Source organism: Ixodes scapularis, unplaced genomic scaffold (assembly GCF_016920785.2).
Source record: "Ixodes scapularis isolate PalLabHiFi unplaced genomic scaffold, ASM1692078v2 PGA_scaffold10__122_contigs__length_95168666, whole genome shotgun sequence".
Taxonomy (NCBI): Eukaryota; Metazoa; Arthropoda; class Arachnida; order Ixodida; family Ixodidae; genus Ixodes; species Ixodes scapularis.
The window spans coordinates 26,101,275-26,117,254 of NW_024609836.1; the positions used below are offsets into that span (position 1 = coordinate 26,101,275).

General features: G+C 45.1%; 2 protein-coding genes across 2 annotated transcripts; one reads left to right on the forward strand and one right to left on the reverse strand.

The window, feature by feature from the left end:
- Positions 1–1,221: 1,221 nt before the first annotated feature.
- On the reverse strand, positions 1,222–2,499 carry LOC8030727. The gene has a single exon (XM_002402644.5). It carries the CDS (start codon positions 2,497–2,499, stop codon positions 1,345–1,347), a length of 1,155 nt encoding a protein of 384 aa, XP_002402688.3. The 3' UTR covers positions 1,222–1,344.
- Positions 2,500–4,803: 2,304 nt separating this feature from the next.
- LOC115314972 (BEN domain-containing protein 5-like) lies at positions 4,804–11,702 on the forward strand. The gene is made up of 6 exons (XM_029974067.4): positions 4,804–4,990; positions 5,970–6,091; positions 6,377–6,602; positions 7,980–8,278; positions 10,792–11,002; positions 11,412–11,702. The coding sequence occupies exons 1-6, from the start codon at positions 4,804–4,806 to the stop codon at positions 11,603–11,605; spliced, it is 1,239 nt and encodes a 412-aa protein (XP_029829927.1). The 3' UTR covers positions 11,606–11,702.
- Positions 11,703–15,980: the final 4,278 nt, after the last annotated feature.

The window sequence follows — 15,980 nt, forward strand, 5'->3', positions numbered from 1 at the left end:
TGCAAAATAAAAAAAAAATCTCAAAATTAGTGTGATTCATAACATACAGACATGTTTTCCAATTATTACTCAGACATGTACATATATTCAGTTCAACGGATTCAAAGTCACATAGCCAGGCTGCTTACAAGCCAAGCCGAATCGTGAAACATACTTTTGCCATAGCTTTTGATGGGAATATTGAAAGATGGTTGGACATAAACATTTTCCACAAAACAAAGATTTTCTTAAGAAGTAAAATAAGAAAGGACTAAAATGAGCTAAATATATATGCTTAGCCCACATAGTTACAGTAGATCTTTTGCCCAAACATAAAGTCAAATCAACTAAACGGCTTTAAGATGAGTGTCTTTCCTTAGAGGATGATAAATACAAAATTATACTACCGTAATGTTCCGAGAGAATGCCCGCCCCGAAGAGATCACCCATCCCGTTTTTCTGGCTATATATCTGTAACAAAGATTACGAAAAATCGCCCACCACCCGATTCCCGCCAGACGTCACGCGATGTCCGACGGGAATCGCATTAACCGTGCAATTTACTGTACCGGCAAGTCCGACAAGCGAGCTCATAGCGGGTTCCCACGTTTTTGTCCACAATCTGCGCGCGCGATATTGGCTCCCAGTACACACGGGTTGTTCCCGCGTGTATGTTGCACTGTGAAATGCGAATCTGCTGCATCCGCAATCTGCGGTATCCGTTACCATGACTTAAATCTGCGAGCGCGATCTCAATTCCACGCTAATTGGTCCCATGTGTATATTACTTTGTGAAATACGATTCTGCTGCGTTTGCGAACTGCGGTATTTGTTCCTGATACGTACGAGTTTGTAGCAGATTCTCACGTTTTTGTCCGCGATCTGCGCGCGCGGTATCGGTTCTCGTGACAGGCAGGTTTGTAGCGAGTTCCAGCGCATTTATTGCACCATAAATCTTGAATCTGCTGTGTTCGCAATTTGCGGTATTCGTTCCCGTGATATGCGAGTGTTTGGCGAGTTTCCGTGGGTCCTTCACACCGTTGATTGCGAATCTGCTGTGTCCGCAACATGCGGTATACTTTCGTGTGACACAGGAGTTCGTAGTGAATTCCTGCGTGTTTATTGCATCGTGAAACGCGAATTTACAGTGTCCGCGATCTGCGGTATCAGTTCCCGTGTCACGTGGTTTGTAGCCGGTGCCAGGGTGTCAATCATTAATTTTTGATAAAATTTTGCTGTGGCATTCCCCAAAGATAGCCCACCCCATGTTTTTCACCATTTGTATCTTCATTTTGGGTGGGCATTCTTTCAGAACTTTACGATAGTAGTGACCAAACTACATCAAATGAAGACTTCCCCCCGCATCTAGTCTCGCTCAAACATATTAGGGATGCTAGACAAACAGTGGGCATGGACCATTGACACGCACAGTCGAGTCACCTGGCTTGTTTCGAGAACCTTTATGCGGGAAGGCCTGCGTGCTGCACTGAAGAGGTGGTCTACCCTCGGATCCCTACGGCAGGAAAGCGGAGAGCAACATAACAATTGTTGGCCACTGTCCACCTCCCAGATCTTGTTTAGTACATAGTGGTGGCCATTGCTAGCTGCAAAGACAGAGTTGTTCGTCTTCTTGGGGCGCTTGTATGAAGCCGAGTGGTACTGGTGCCCCCGAATAGAAATACGCTGGTACTCTACAGCTGTAGTAGGAATGTGGCCCAGCTTGTCCCCTAGAGCAGCCTGCTCACTTTCACTGAAGGCTGTGTACAGCCTACCACTTCCTAGAGTGTGTGTGGACATGTCCCTTTGAGGCGGGGCCATTGCTGCACAAAATGCAACTGTCTCCTGCTTCAGCTCTACCGTGCTCATGATCTTCTTGAGGTGTTGTTGCATGACGAAACGTTCCAGAATTTGCAGCGGAACACCATTGCTGCCACTAACAAGCTTCAAAAGCTGCCCATTCCCAGACTCAAAAATAAAGGTTGAGTGTGACCACAATGGTCCAAGCTTCTGCACACTCTTTGCCAAATGTAGCAGTTGATGCACATTGAATGTCATTGCTTGTGCACCATAAAGTGATTGCACGACTACAACAAACTCTGTCAGCTGATCAGAGGCCGTCGCAATGTCCCGGTTCACCACAGTGTCCTTTAGAAGGAGGTAGACCGAATTCACCAGCAGGCAGAGGTGGTCCAGGTACCTCTGTGGCAAAATTCCCGTCAAGCAAGGGACTGCATAGTGGAGAAGCCATCCTCTCCACTCGCTAGCTTTCCAGTACTGCCTATCAAGCAATGATCGGGGCAGCCTGGTGAACCATTGGGGGGGTTTGATCTGCAAGAGGCGCCTGTCGAGTTTCGCCAGTGTTGATGGGGCCCCAACATAAAACTCTGACCCTGTAGAAGTAATCCACAACTCGCACAGCTCTTTAGCAACGCCCTCCAAAACACAATGCATGTAATCAGGGTTTACGCCCCAAACAAGGTCAAACCCTGGCAGGTTCATGAGAGGTGTTGGTCCTTTCATGCCATGGCACGGTGTACCTTCTTGTAGGGCAGCCGCCATGTCCTGCTTGACGCCCTCCGACGTCCTTTCTGGTGGCATCACGAGATTCTTAGCTATCGGGTATTTCACCGAGCCTGAAAAAAAGTTATCATTTTACACGTTTGCATAATGTAGCCCCTCAATTTTTGGAGCATTAAACCTGTTAAAAAAGCCAATAAGATTTCCAAGTTTATACAAACTATACAAATATGCAGAAAAGATTTAAGGGGCCTTTTGTTTTGCACATTTCATGGCAAATCTGTAAAAAATATTGTTCCATTTTGTTAAAAATTGCAACTACTTTTTCTTCATTGGGCAACAAGTAGATATGCAAGACTGGAGTGTCAGAAGGTACACCCCTGGCATTTTTGTTGTAAACTAAATTTGCTTCAATTTCTGCAAAAACTGACTTTCAATAATATGTCGAATTTAGTCCTTGTGAACTCATTTCACTCACCATTGAGGTAAGTCCCTTCCTGTAGGCAAAAGCTACAACCAAAGTAGCCATTGTACTGCTTGGCGTTGAGGACTGCTGCACGTGCTGGTGCGTCCACACAGCAACACACAACCCGTACTCTTGACTGGACTGTTTGGCCTTCACAGTTCCATGTGATGACGCCCACCTGTCCAACCTCTTGCACAAACTCTTCAAGGTACATGCCCATGTCAGAATGACCAGGCCCAAACCACAACCCACAGAGCAGGACGTTGCTCCACCGCAGGGTGATAGGGAGCTCGTTTATGACACACTGAAGTGGCCACAGAGACGACTTGGAGGAGTTGAAAACGCGAGCTCCATCTGTGTTCATAGTGAGTGTGAGGTCACTCCACGAGCCAGCTGCTGCTCCCTTTTGGTACAAAGCACCATCCACAATGTCCGTCATGGTGCCCTCCGCACGCTCTTTCTTCAGTGCACTGAACAAGCCCTTTGCAGTCGTCTTGTCGGAAAGAAGGATGCCCATCTGCTCCTTGATGTCGACAGTCGAAAAGAAGTTTCCCTGCGTGAAGTCTTTCCGAATGCTTTCACCACAATTGGGGCACTTCAGATCTTCTTGCGGCTTTCCAACGTATGTAGTGCACACCGTGCAAAAGAGGTGATGGTGAATCATTCGACTTTTCAAAGTCGACCAAGTCTTCCGCAAAAGGTACGCCGTTTCAGGTAGCGCATCCTTGCCGACCAAAAAGTTCGCCAGCTTTAACAATCCCTCCATTTGGGACCAATTCAGGTCTGACATTGCGCCGTAGGTCACGATACCAACAATCGCTTCTGCAACTGTAAGCACCCCATTAGGCAGGATCACACTGGCGTACTTAGCAAGAAAGTTCTGCCAGTCCTTGTCACATTCGTCGCCACCGCTACCGCCGTCATCATCGCTGCTACATTCACTGCCGCGAACGCTGCCGGAGTCAGACTCATGGCCATCGCGAGGCCGATCACTTGTGTTTCCTTCTTCATCTCTCGCATTGGTAGCACCGCCGGTGTCACCAAGGGTTTTATTGAGAGCGGTTCCCGAGCTATCGCTCCGCGAACCACCTTCCCCGTTCTCTTGAGGCATGTCCAACTCCTCGTGTTGTTGCACAACTTGGGTGGCTGAATCACTTTCTTCCAAAACGGCAGCATCACGTCGTTTTCTCCGGAAAAGCGCAGTTGTTCTGGGAACATTATAATCATTCCCTGGTTCATGATACTGCTTTCTTTTTTCTGCGCGACAGCTCATTGTAGCAGGAACACCAGCCACGCTAGGCTTGGCGGCCATCCTTCGGATCTTCAGGATAGGATTGGATTGGATTCTGGCTTAGGCTAAGAAGCGACTTTCAACTTTTTTGCTCATGTAAGCGATTTGGCGACCGACGAGACAAGCGACGGCGACCCGCTTCGCTGTCGCTCGGTCACTCGCGTGTGACAAGGCAAACCGCATGAAAGAGACGGGAACAAGCGACGAAGACGATGATCGACGTTTTCTAGAAATCCAAAAACCGAGCGACGCGATGGGTCGCTGCGGTCGCTGCGAAACCGCCGACTATCACTAATTTTGAAATTTTGAGGACAGTTGAATACCATAGTGCAAAATATTTAAAATATTTTTGAAAAAATAAAAATATAGAATCGTTGTTTGCCTTTTTTTTTGATATTCAAGTTGACTAGGTAGACCGCTAGGTCGCCAGGTGGCCAAGAGCGGCCCATGGGATCCCGCGATCCCGTGCATCCCGGATCCCGCTGACCTTAATTGTTTTTAAGCCTTGTTTCTGCTTTCCCTCCTAGTAATTTTCTTCCTACTTCTCGTAATGTACGCGTTTGTGCGGTTTCAAGACGACGCTAAGAAGCTTGTGGTGCCAGTGGTGGACGTGAAGAATTTCACTCCAGCCCATACTAAAGATTTCAACGGTCGGTGCTGGTACGACGTGTGGTGGCAAGACCAGGAAGACGATGAGCAAACGGGGTACTACCGCGCGCAAATCATCAAGCTTTACAGTAAGTAGTAAATTTAATATGTGTCGTGTTGGTCAGTGTTGACGGGGTACTACCGCGCGAAAATCATCAAGCTTTACAGTAAGTAGTAAATTTAATGTGTCTTGTTGGTCAGTGTTGACGGGGTACTACCCCGCGCAAATCATCAAGCTTTACAGTAAGTAGTAAATTTAATATGTGTCGTGTTAGTCAGTGTTGACGGGGTACTACCGCGCGCAAATCATCAAGCTTTACAGTAAGTAGTAAATTTAATATGTGTCGTGTTGGTCAGTGTTGACTCGAATGCCTGGCTTAGCGCATCGTGTGTGGCACGAGCAGTGTCGACGCGGGTTTGTCGATTTTTAAATGGCGCATTTAGCTTATATATAGCTTGCCCGGGTGAACCAGACCTATGAAGGACCGATATCGCTATGGCGCGCGCGATAAAAGGGCCGCGCGAGGGTGTGATACTAGCGTTTTAGAAGGAGTTCATGATGTGTCGTCGGCTCTTTGAAATGGTCTCATAAGACGGCTTGTTAACGTATCGCGCTACCAGGTGCCCGACGGTAGTGGAGTCATTATTTGAAAGTATCAAAGCAACTCCCTCAAATCAGGAAAAAAAAAGTTTAATTTTCTGGAAAGCTGTTTTCGAGAAATAATAAAAATATTCTAGGTAATTCTGGTGCTTATAGCGTCTAGAACAAAAATTGACACATATTCACTTCATTTTGCCGCTATACATGCCACTGTGGCCCAGAATGTTATTTCATAGTATATCGCTATATGAAAAATATAGTTTTTTTTAAATTATTCCTGTCTTACTTAGGGGATGTAACCTTCTAATAATTTTACTGAAAGCTTCCAGCATCTTATTACACCTTTGTGCTAAATCCCGTCGGCATCTATTAAGAAACCATTTTATGCAGTCACTTCAAAGGGCCAAGGAAACTCAACTTTCTATAAAAAAAGCACAGTCTGACGAAACCCTGCAATATTTTTTTAGGAACTCAAGAAGAAGCAGAGGAGGAGTGGCGCACAAAGCGGGTTCCAATCCCAAAGCCCCCATCTGATGAAGAAAGCGACTCAGAGTCGACGAGTGAGGATAGTGGAGCAGCTGTCTCGCAGGTTTGTACAAAAACAATATGTTGCAAAAACTTTCCTAATTTTTTGCAACGCGCACACTTTAAGCATAAGGTTGGAAACAATTTTTTTTTTAATTTATGCCAAATTTTGACAGTTTTTTGTGTAAACATCTGACAGCTTTGTCTGGTTAGACCAATGTTCAAAGAACTGATAGTGCAGGCCCACGCTTGTTGCAACTTTTCAAGTAAAATGGTGCCATTATGACATACAACAGGAGTGCAACGGTAAAACTATGACATTTTGTGCTTGGTGATTCTTTTCATGCAGTCCCAAAAATCAAAAAGCGAAGTCGCCAAGAAAAAGCGCTCGGAAGCGGTGCTACAAGCGTACAAGAAGCAGCAAAGCGAGCGACTGTATCCGGATGAAGATGTGCAGCCTGACCCCCTGGTAATCGCACATGCCAAAATCAGGCAACTGAAGAAAGAACTGAAGGAAGTCAGGCTGCAGAATTCCAGGTTGCAAACTGCATTGTGCTGCAAAGTCTTGCAGAAAGGTGTGTTGCAATTTAATTAATATGCAACCATCATGCTCACTTGTTCATGCTATTTTAGGGTGTGATGGTGTCTTACCCCTCCTTCCTCTGACCAGTGTCTTACTCCACCCAAAGCTTGTTTTAAGGACCACGTAAGAACATATTGTAAGAGTGCTGCCAATTTCGTTCTAGCGCAGGGTGCAAAACACATGACCCATAAATTGCACTTGGTTTTTCTGCGGCTTGCAGTGTGTCTGAAATTTTCGGGTACTTGCCCCAAATGCATCCGGCATAATAGCTGAAACTAGATTGATTCAGGATGAAGATACGCTTACTTCATTGTACATCATATAAACTTTTTCCGATAGTTTACGGCCATGTGCCAGCACATGCTGTAAATGTGGAGTTTCATTATATTAAAGTGATGTAAAAGTTAAGTCATGATTGTATTCTATATATTTGTTACTTAGGACAGACTCATTAATGACCGTCTAGTCTAGGCTGCCTGAGAGAGTCGGAATGTGAGCAAGCTAATGCCCACTGTCACATGTAAATTCTTTGGGTAACGTCCCCACGCCATCATCAAACAAGCTGAGTGGGGGGTACAAACTTCTTTCTAAGATAGAGTCTGTCAATACTCGTATCGATACTCTTTAGACTTCATTAGCAGTTTCACAATAGAATACATTTTCAGAACATCAGAGGAGGAGATCACATAGTGGGAGGGCACTGTAATCCATAAAGCTAAAAGGTTCTTGCACAGTCTGATTCACCAGCATCATTTCTGTTGCATATCCAGCAGACAGTCAAAGGGCTGCACAAGTCAGCCCAATCTCACTGGGGCAAAGAATATGCAATACTCTTTATGTCTGGCTCACAGTGCCTTTTACATCATACAAAAGAAAGTCCACAGTCTTCATTCAAGAACCCAAGTCATATTAACATCCATACTTTGATTGCTGCCTGTGAAGCTACTCCATGAACTGTTTGCCATGTGGCCTGCAAAGCACGGGCATTGTGGTAACTTGCATAAAAATCTGTGCACACCGTCCTGTGTATGTTTAAGTAGTGTGGCCATGCGACTCCAAACTTTAAAGTTTCTCATATGTACGTAGGGTTGTAAGACATTTTACTCTGTAGTATTTGTGAGACATTATCAGACTAATCTGAAAGTAGCATATCTTTTCTTCATATCTTATGGTGACTATAGCATTCCTGGACATGTAGAGTAAACTGAAGACAGTCTTGGCAGAGTCAAATTGTCAGCGAAGACAGCTGCATCATTTCGCGTTATGTGCGGCCTGCAAGGTTCTGAACTAAATTTCCTTTGACCCACAACATTTATGAGTTGTGCAGCCTTGTTCGAGTGTATGCAAAAAGCTTTTTCTTATCTTTTAGAACGGGAACAAGAGCGGGGCTATGCAAGGACAACAGGAGCCTGCAACAATCCTAGGCCATTCAGCCCTGCAGTACAAGGTTCTGGTGCTCCAGTGCCACTCGCTTCTGGGGCAGGTTCACAGGTGCAGGCATCTCCTTACATTCAACGTCCAGCATCGGTGCCCGCAAGCGTGCACTCAAGCCCTGAGGAGCTGCCCATTCCCGCCAGGGATCCATCCCCCCATGACCTTTTCGAGGTTGAGGAAGACCAGGCTGCTCCACTTGGACAACCAACCCTCTTCCAGACCGGAGGAGAAAAGGTAACCTTTCTCTTGAAGTGGTAGTTTCCGAACGTTGTTAACTGCATAGTCTTTCCCTGTCTCACTGTTTTTGTATGCGAGGTGGCATAAAAAAGTTTCGAACTCGCCTTATAGAGCCAGAGGGTATTACTTTAAATTTTATTTGACTGTCATAAACCTTGAAGTAGTACCTTCTCGAGCAAATAACGCGGCCCCGATGATTTTGTTATTGTTAGAGCGCCTTCTAGAAATGCTCTTTCTGGCTCTTCGGCGAATCCTCGTCTCTTTCAGAATCTCTTTATCTGACCCGAGGTTCATTTAAAAAAAATAAGGAACGATAAAATATTTATGTAGGGTCCAACAAGGAGAACATCAGAAGGACATGGACAATAACTAGACTGTTCTGGATCAAAAAGTGCTGCAGCTGCATCGGTGTTTGGGCTGGGGCATTGCCATGTTGAATCACTCAGTTGCCAGCAGCCCACTGATCTGGGAGCTTGAACTCCACACGAAAATTCGTCTTATATGTCAAGACCACCTGGGCCCGTTTGCTCGAAGCACTAACCGCGGCTAAAGTTAGCCGCAGTACGTAGGAGAGGGATTTTGAAATCACGTGACTGGCTCGGTAGGGATGCGGGGAAACATGGTGGCGCCCCAGCGAGTGAGCGCCGCTCGCTTTGGAAATAATATGTCGTTGTAGCTGCAATATCGAGCGCGTTAGTCAGCAGCGAATGGTGCAGGAGGCTTTCGCTTTGCCTTACCTCAATTAAACCGAAAAGCATGGGCAATGACATGGGCGCATTTTTTAGATAGTGTTTCGATTCTGGGCATTCCTAAGCCTAAATGAACGTGATAATTGTCGGCATGGCAACGTCTTTGGAAAGCGGATTGCCTCGACTCAGTCGGCCGGGTACTGATAGCACACAAAAGCAGACAGCGTCCCAACAGACTTTCTTCTAAATTATCCAAGCATCGCGAGGAGAACGCTGGAAGTGTAATTCTACGGTCCACGCGCGCTGGCCTTCCTCTTATAAAAGATTCGAAGTAAAAAATCATAATAAGGCTTTAATGAACGCGCGTGCAATGCAAAATTTGTTTTATACTTTTTGCTTTAGAACGGTTACTACTGCAGACGCCAGCATGTGCGACGCGTGCAACTACAGTCATAGCATGCACCTCGGTGCTTAGATAATTTAGAAAAAAGGTCTGTTGGGACGCTGTCTGCTTCTGTGTGCTATCAACAATCTGCTTTCCAAAGGTTGCCATGCCGACAATTATCGCGTTCATTTAGGCTTAGGAATGCCCAGAATCGAAAGACTATCTAAAAAATGCGGCGATGTCATTGCCCATGCTTTGTGGTTTAAGTGAGGTAAAGCAAAGCGAAAGCCTCCTGCACAATTCGTTGCTGACTAACGCGCCCGATATTGCAGCTACAACGACATATTAGTTCCAAAGCGAGCGGCGCTCACTTACTGGTGCACCGCCATGTTTCCCCGCATCCCTACCGAGCCAGTCACGTGATTTAAAAAAAATCCCTCTCCTAGGTACTGCGGCTAACTTTAGCCGTGGTTAGAGCTTCGAGCAAACGGGCCCTGAGCTCATCCTAACTTCTGTCAAGTTCAGAAATTTCGGAAATCCAGCTTGGTCGGTTTTAATAAATTGACAAGTGCTCTTTTTCTTACATCTTCAGGGGCTGCTAGTGTCGGAGGGCATCTTGTTTGTTCAAACTCAAGTGAATTTTGGGCAGATAAAATGTCTGTGCGATTCCCCAAATTTGTGCTTTTTCTAAAACACGGTCATCAAACAATTGCTCAAGGGGTTTCTGAGCTTCTGTCACGCTCTTTATAGTTTTCACACAATTTTATGCAACACGTTGTTTTAGATTTTTTTTAATCTTAAACAGCAGGGAAACACCTTCCAAACAAAGGAGTACAGCTCGGATTATCTTTAACTCTGCAAAAAGCAACTTTAACGCACTGAGTGCCAGACCTGCAAGGAAGTGTCATTTGATATGGCACTGCATTACCACATATTTTTTTTTCTATGATGCCACTTTGAGATTTTTTTGATCCCACCTCGTACTACCACTCCAAGCTTCTTATTTGTCTCTATTTTGACTTTGTGCAGTTCTGACAAGGCAGTATGACATCTGGTGGTTAGGAGTACTCTCTTGATACAGACCACTGATCTCAATGTCATATTGTTTGTCAATGTAGCAGTTTAGCATTGCTGCAGCTGCTGAGCCACCAGATTGCCACTACCAAATAGCACATTAACATGGACAATATCAGTTTCATTAAGTTGCTATCAGATGAAGCCACAACTGCACTACATTGTGCATTTTTACCAACTTCTCAGCTTTATATCAACATGGTCCTTACATGACAAATAGATATGGAGGTAATAGTAAATATTGAATTTAAAGTTGAGAATATTTTTTTTGTGGTGCCATACATGTACTGCTTTTGAGATGACTGGCAAACCAGAAAATAAACAAAAATAAACTTCACTGTTGATGTGTATTTTTGTTTCAGGTGTATGTCGGTGCAAACATCTGGGTACCAAGCAAGAGCTACTCGGACTTGCTCGCACGCACCAGAGATTCGCTGTTCGTTAGAGAGGCAGCAGTGATTATTTTTTCTACATCGGGCCTGGCAGGAAAGAGCGTCACCGGGATATCCTCCAACCGCACAAAGAATTCGCCGAAGCCGGCACTTGAGGATTTCAAGTTCAAGGCTCTTGGCAGTAAGAATTACTTTAACTCATTTCTTCTTTGTACTAGGGTATTTCTGCAACCAGGGACTAGTCTGTTAACATTCACATATATTTACTTGATTGAGGAAATGGCTGTAGTCCAGAGCTCATCTTGTCTGAATAAGATATGCTGTGAGCCATTGTATAGTGGTGCCATCGACTTCCAGAGGAAGCCTGCTATAGTGCAGATTTTTATTCTATGGCAAGCCTTGCTTTGCTTAAAAGAGAGTTGTCATAAGGCAAAATAGTGCCATAGTAATTAGAGGCATCTTGCTAGAGGCACAATATTATTGGAGTTTTTGCTTCGAGTCCTGGATCAATCAGTATCTGTTTTGCAGAAAAGAAAGCATACACCTCTTTTTCTACATCAGCTGAATTGAAGTATGTCTGTTTTTTGTAGCATTCTTCTTGCACTACCTGGTGCATCGTTGCAAGTGTAATCCCAAGTGCGCGACCACGTGCAAGTGTAAAGTCAAGAGCGATTGCAAGTGTGAGGCCCAGCATGGATGTCAGATCCCCAAAAGGCTGGCTCTTCTCAACAAGCATGTGGCTTCAAAGATTATGGATATTGCCAGACGGGAAGGTCGTAAGTGACTGCCCTCTCTCACAAGCTAGGGATGCAACTGAGCAGCTGGGCTATGTCTGTTAGTGATGGCAAATGGCAGCCTTTCAGTGTCCTCATTCGAAAGATCACTTTAAATGTTTAACCTTTTGCAAAATTACCCAAGCATCAAGGAGCTTGCAGGGAACATAGTTTGCACGTGCTGCGTGCGCCAATTGCCTTACCTGTAATAAACATTCGAAATCGCAACAAAAAGGCATTTGTGGATGCACGTGCAAAGTGCCACTTGTTTTAGATTTTTGTTTCCAAAAAGTTCTGGCACGTACAGCGCCTGTAACTATGTTCCCTGCATGCTCCTTGTTGCGTGCATAATTTTGCAGAAGGTCTATTCGCAGATCATAGGGGGTAAAATATTTTGCAGTCTGTCTTGCCACGGAGGTACTTCCATTGAAGTTTAAGTATTCTGTAATGCGCAGTTTATCTGTGGGCTGCGAAAAACCTCTGAATGTTTTCTTTGGCAAGCCTAGCTGTAATGATGGTAGAATTGGGACAATGTGCAATTCACTAGCATACCTGCCAACTCTTTCGAATTTTTCGTAAAATGTAAGAATTGGGACAAATTTTACGATTTTACGAATCTTGCTTCAAATCTTACGAAAAATATACTTTTTTTATTATTTTTTTTTTGTTGTTGTTTTTGTAACTCCGTTGTTGGCGGTATCTTGCACCGCCACAAGAGGACGATAGGTACCGTCCACAGCAGCGTCGTGGTTTTTACTATCCGTCTATTCGGTGGCCACGGATCGAAAACCAATCCAAAGCTCAAAGCTTTTGTTTGTGTGTTCGGCGGTGCACGGGTGCACATTGGTTCGGCGTGTTCAGACGTTGGGCCTGGTTGTTTTGGCCAGTTTCGAGGCGAGAAGTACGGCGTCTGTGTTTGTTGCATGTGCAACTGTAGCATTCTCCTGGTCACTGTGGCTCTGCGGCGCAATGCCGAACTCCAAGCCTCGAAAGAGGTACTTTCAGATGTTCCAGAAGTCCTACACGTCGAAATTTCTGTGCTTCGTGCCGTCCAAAAAGCAAGAGAAGTTAGGATTCTGTAGCACGTGCACGTGTGATGTAAGCGTTTTGCACGCTGTGCAGGCTGACATTAAGCTGCTCATCGCTTCGCGTAAACCCCCCCCCCCCCCCCCCCCCCCCGCCACGGCTGCGGGACTTTTACGAATTTGAAAGTCCACAGGTTGGCAGGTATGCACTAGTATCTATTCATTTATATCCATTTTATTTACGAACCGAAGAAGAACATTAAAAAGGGAAAACAAGGCTTGACCTGTATTCTAGTGCCCAATTTTATTTAGTCATTTCCCAACCATTGGGCTACCATCCTATCTCTTGAAATAATATTTACATTTGAATGCCCTGGCCTGTATAGATCTCTAATCAGACTGACACTGCACCTGCTCAATGTTTTTCAAGAGTGTGTTGTGACCTCCTTTTGCTCTAATGTTTGTAAACGACCAGATCTCATGTGATATTGATGTCTCGTAAATCTCAGTGCTGATTTTTATTACCCTGCCCTTTTGTTGGGTGGGCCGATTTTGTATGTGATATATATGCAAATACCCTATTTATGAATATTGCCTGCATCACTCATTGATTTTGTTTGCTAGTTAAATCAGGGCTCTAGTGCATTCCCATAGATTGGAATTTGTTGTCAGGAATGCACTAGATAAATATAAAACATGTAAAAAGTGTTATTAATGTGCATTGTTTATATGACCAACTTTCAATGCCTATTTTATTTGGTTCCTGTTAACAGTTTTCCTTATACCTTCCTCCAATACAAGAGCACAGTGTGATTTAAGCATACGTTATTTTTATAGCGGTAACAATTGAGTTGGGCGAGCCTCTTCGTGTGACAATATTTGGGTCCTGTTTGTCTTGGTGCTATGCTTGAGCTGCTTCTGTCAGTACCTTGTGTAAGCCTTTTTTTCTTTATGGTTGAGCTTACAACCTCTGTTTAATCTTTAATAGTTTTGTTTTATGCGAGCCATTCAAAGGGCTTTTGTCCATGTGCAATTTTTATTTGTCTCAAGTTTCTTCGTTGTGTGTGCGCTCCTGGTTTGCTTAGTTTTCTGTGCACCCATTATTTTCAAATCGAAGCATTGCAAATGAGGTAGTTGTTTTCGTGGACGTGAATGCGGACATTATTAATATATTTGAAGTGTATTTGCAAGGATTGCAATAAAGTGTACAATGGCAGACTATATTATATGCCTATCGCCTTTCCTTTAAAAAGGCCCACACACCAACGAACCCTAAGCTTATCGACTAGTATGGTAATACGCCAATATAGCAATAATCAATAGACGGATAGATCAATACGCCGATTGGCCAATACGCCGATTGGCCAATACGCCGATTGGCCAATACGCCGATAGGCCAATACGCCGATAGGCCAATACGCCGATAGACCAATACGCCGATAGACCAATACACCGATAGGCCAATACGCCGGTAGACCAATAGACCGATACGTGTCAATAAACCGATAGCCCTATTGGTTTTCTCTATCGGAATTTTTGTTAGGGAAGGTAATGAGGAAGCAGACAGACTCGCTACATCCTCAGGTAATCTTCCCCCGTCCTGTGGCTGTTTGCCACACCAAGACATTAAACCTCTAACAAAGTCATCCCTTCTTCGTTATTGGCAGTCTGAATGGAACATGGAGTGCAACTGTAAACTTCATATTACAAAGCCGGTTCTTGGGCTCTGGGAGAGCTCTTCTCAGAAGAACCGATTCCATGAAGTACTATTGTGCCGTCTTCGAATCGGTCATTCTTACGTAACACACAAATATCTTCTTAGTGGAGAGGACCCACCGGTGTGTGAACATTGTGGGGATACGCTTACCATCATGCATATCTTGTGGCTGTGTTCAGCTTTGGACAAAGAATGTCGTATTCACTTTCCTGAATTGTTTCACTTCCAAATCCCATTCCATCCTGTTCTTTTGCTGGGAGAATACCCCCTCATCCCATTTGACCGTTTGTTGACTTATATTACTAACGCAGGTTTTATTAATCAGATCTAGTTCCACATAGCTAATTATTATTTTGTAGCACAGTAACAATAACAGCTTGTTTTCTTTTTATCGTTGGCACAGTATGGCCTCCGTTGCTGTTGCGCTATAAAACCCGCAAACAACAACAGCCGCGTGCGCATCTGACCAAGTAGGCAGCGCACTTGTGGCCTAAAGGTTATCGCGCTTGCCTTCCACGCAGAACCCCGCAGGGGGCACCTGTGACAGCAGGTGTTTGGAGAGTGGCGTCTCCACGGACCCCGAGCTCCGCAGGGGGCGCCTACACCTTAGGTGCTACGTGCTTGGTGAGTAGCGTCACCACGGACCCTAGCCACTTTGGCAACACCACAGACCCTGAGTAAAAGTGGCTAAGACCCACCCACGTCTGGCTGTGCGTGGCGAGCCCGTGTCCAGGGAAAAGGGCATCCTGGTGGTTGAGCTGAGCCCGGGGTAGGTTTGGACCCTTCGGGGCCCCCCGGGCGAGGCAACACACCACTTTGGCCCCTGCTTCCTGTAGACGGGTGTCCTGGCTTGGCCCGACCAGGATGATTCAGTCAGTCGCCACATCTTCTACTATCCCCTCTTATCTTTCTCTTTTCTCTGCTCTTCTTTTATTCCTTTTCACCTTCTTTGGCGGCAAGGGCTAACCTTGGGTGGCGATAGACCCCTTGTCCGGATCCACACTAGGTTATAGTGCATGGGCAGCACTGGTAGTGTAATGTTGTCAGCAAAGCCATATTTGTTATGGCACATTGCCTACCCCCGTGTTGGGCTCCGTGGTGGGTGGTGCACCCGGGGCACCGAAATTCTCTCCCATCTCTATGGGTACTAAACAAAAAACCTTTCTTGATCGGCCCCCCAAAAGGGGCCGCACCGAAGTACATGCGATTAATACTGCTAGATCTGCAGAAAAATTTCCAAGATTCCTTGTGTTGCACTCTGAGAGTGAGAAACCTTTGGCGAAACATTCACCATTCCTTGTTTCCAAAACACTTGAGTTCATTCTTGGAAAGAACTTCTCTGCCAAAAAAATTACATCCGGAGATCTGCTCGTTGAGGTTAAAACCAGTGAACAGAGCACAGCACTCCTATCACTAAATTCAGTTTCTGACTATAAAGTGACAGTCACTCCCCACCGTACATTAAACACAGTAAAAGGTGTGATTTCTGAAGATGACCTTCTCGAAAGCACAGAAGATGAACTCGTAGATGGCCTCAGTGACCAAGGAGTTGTCGCTGCAAAGCGAATCTCCCTTCGTCGAGAGGGGCAAGAGATCAAAACAAAACATGTCATTTTGACTTCCGAGTTGAGCGAAGTTCCCGAG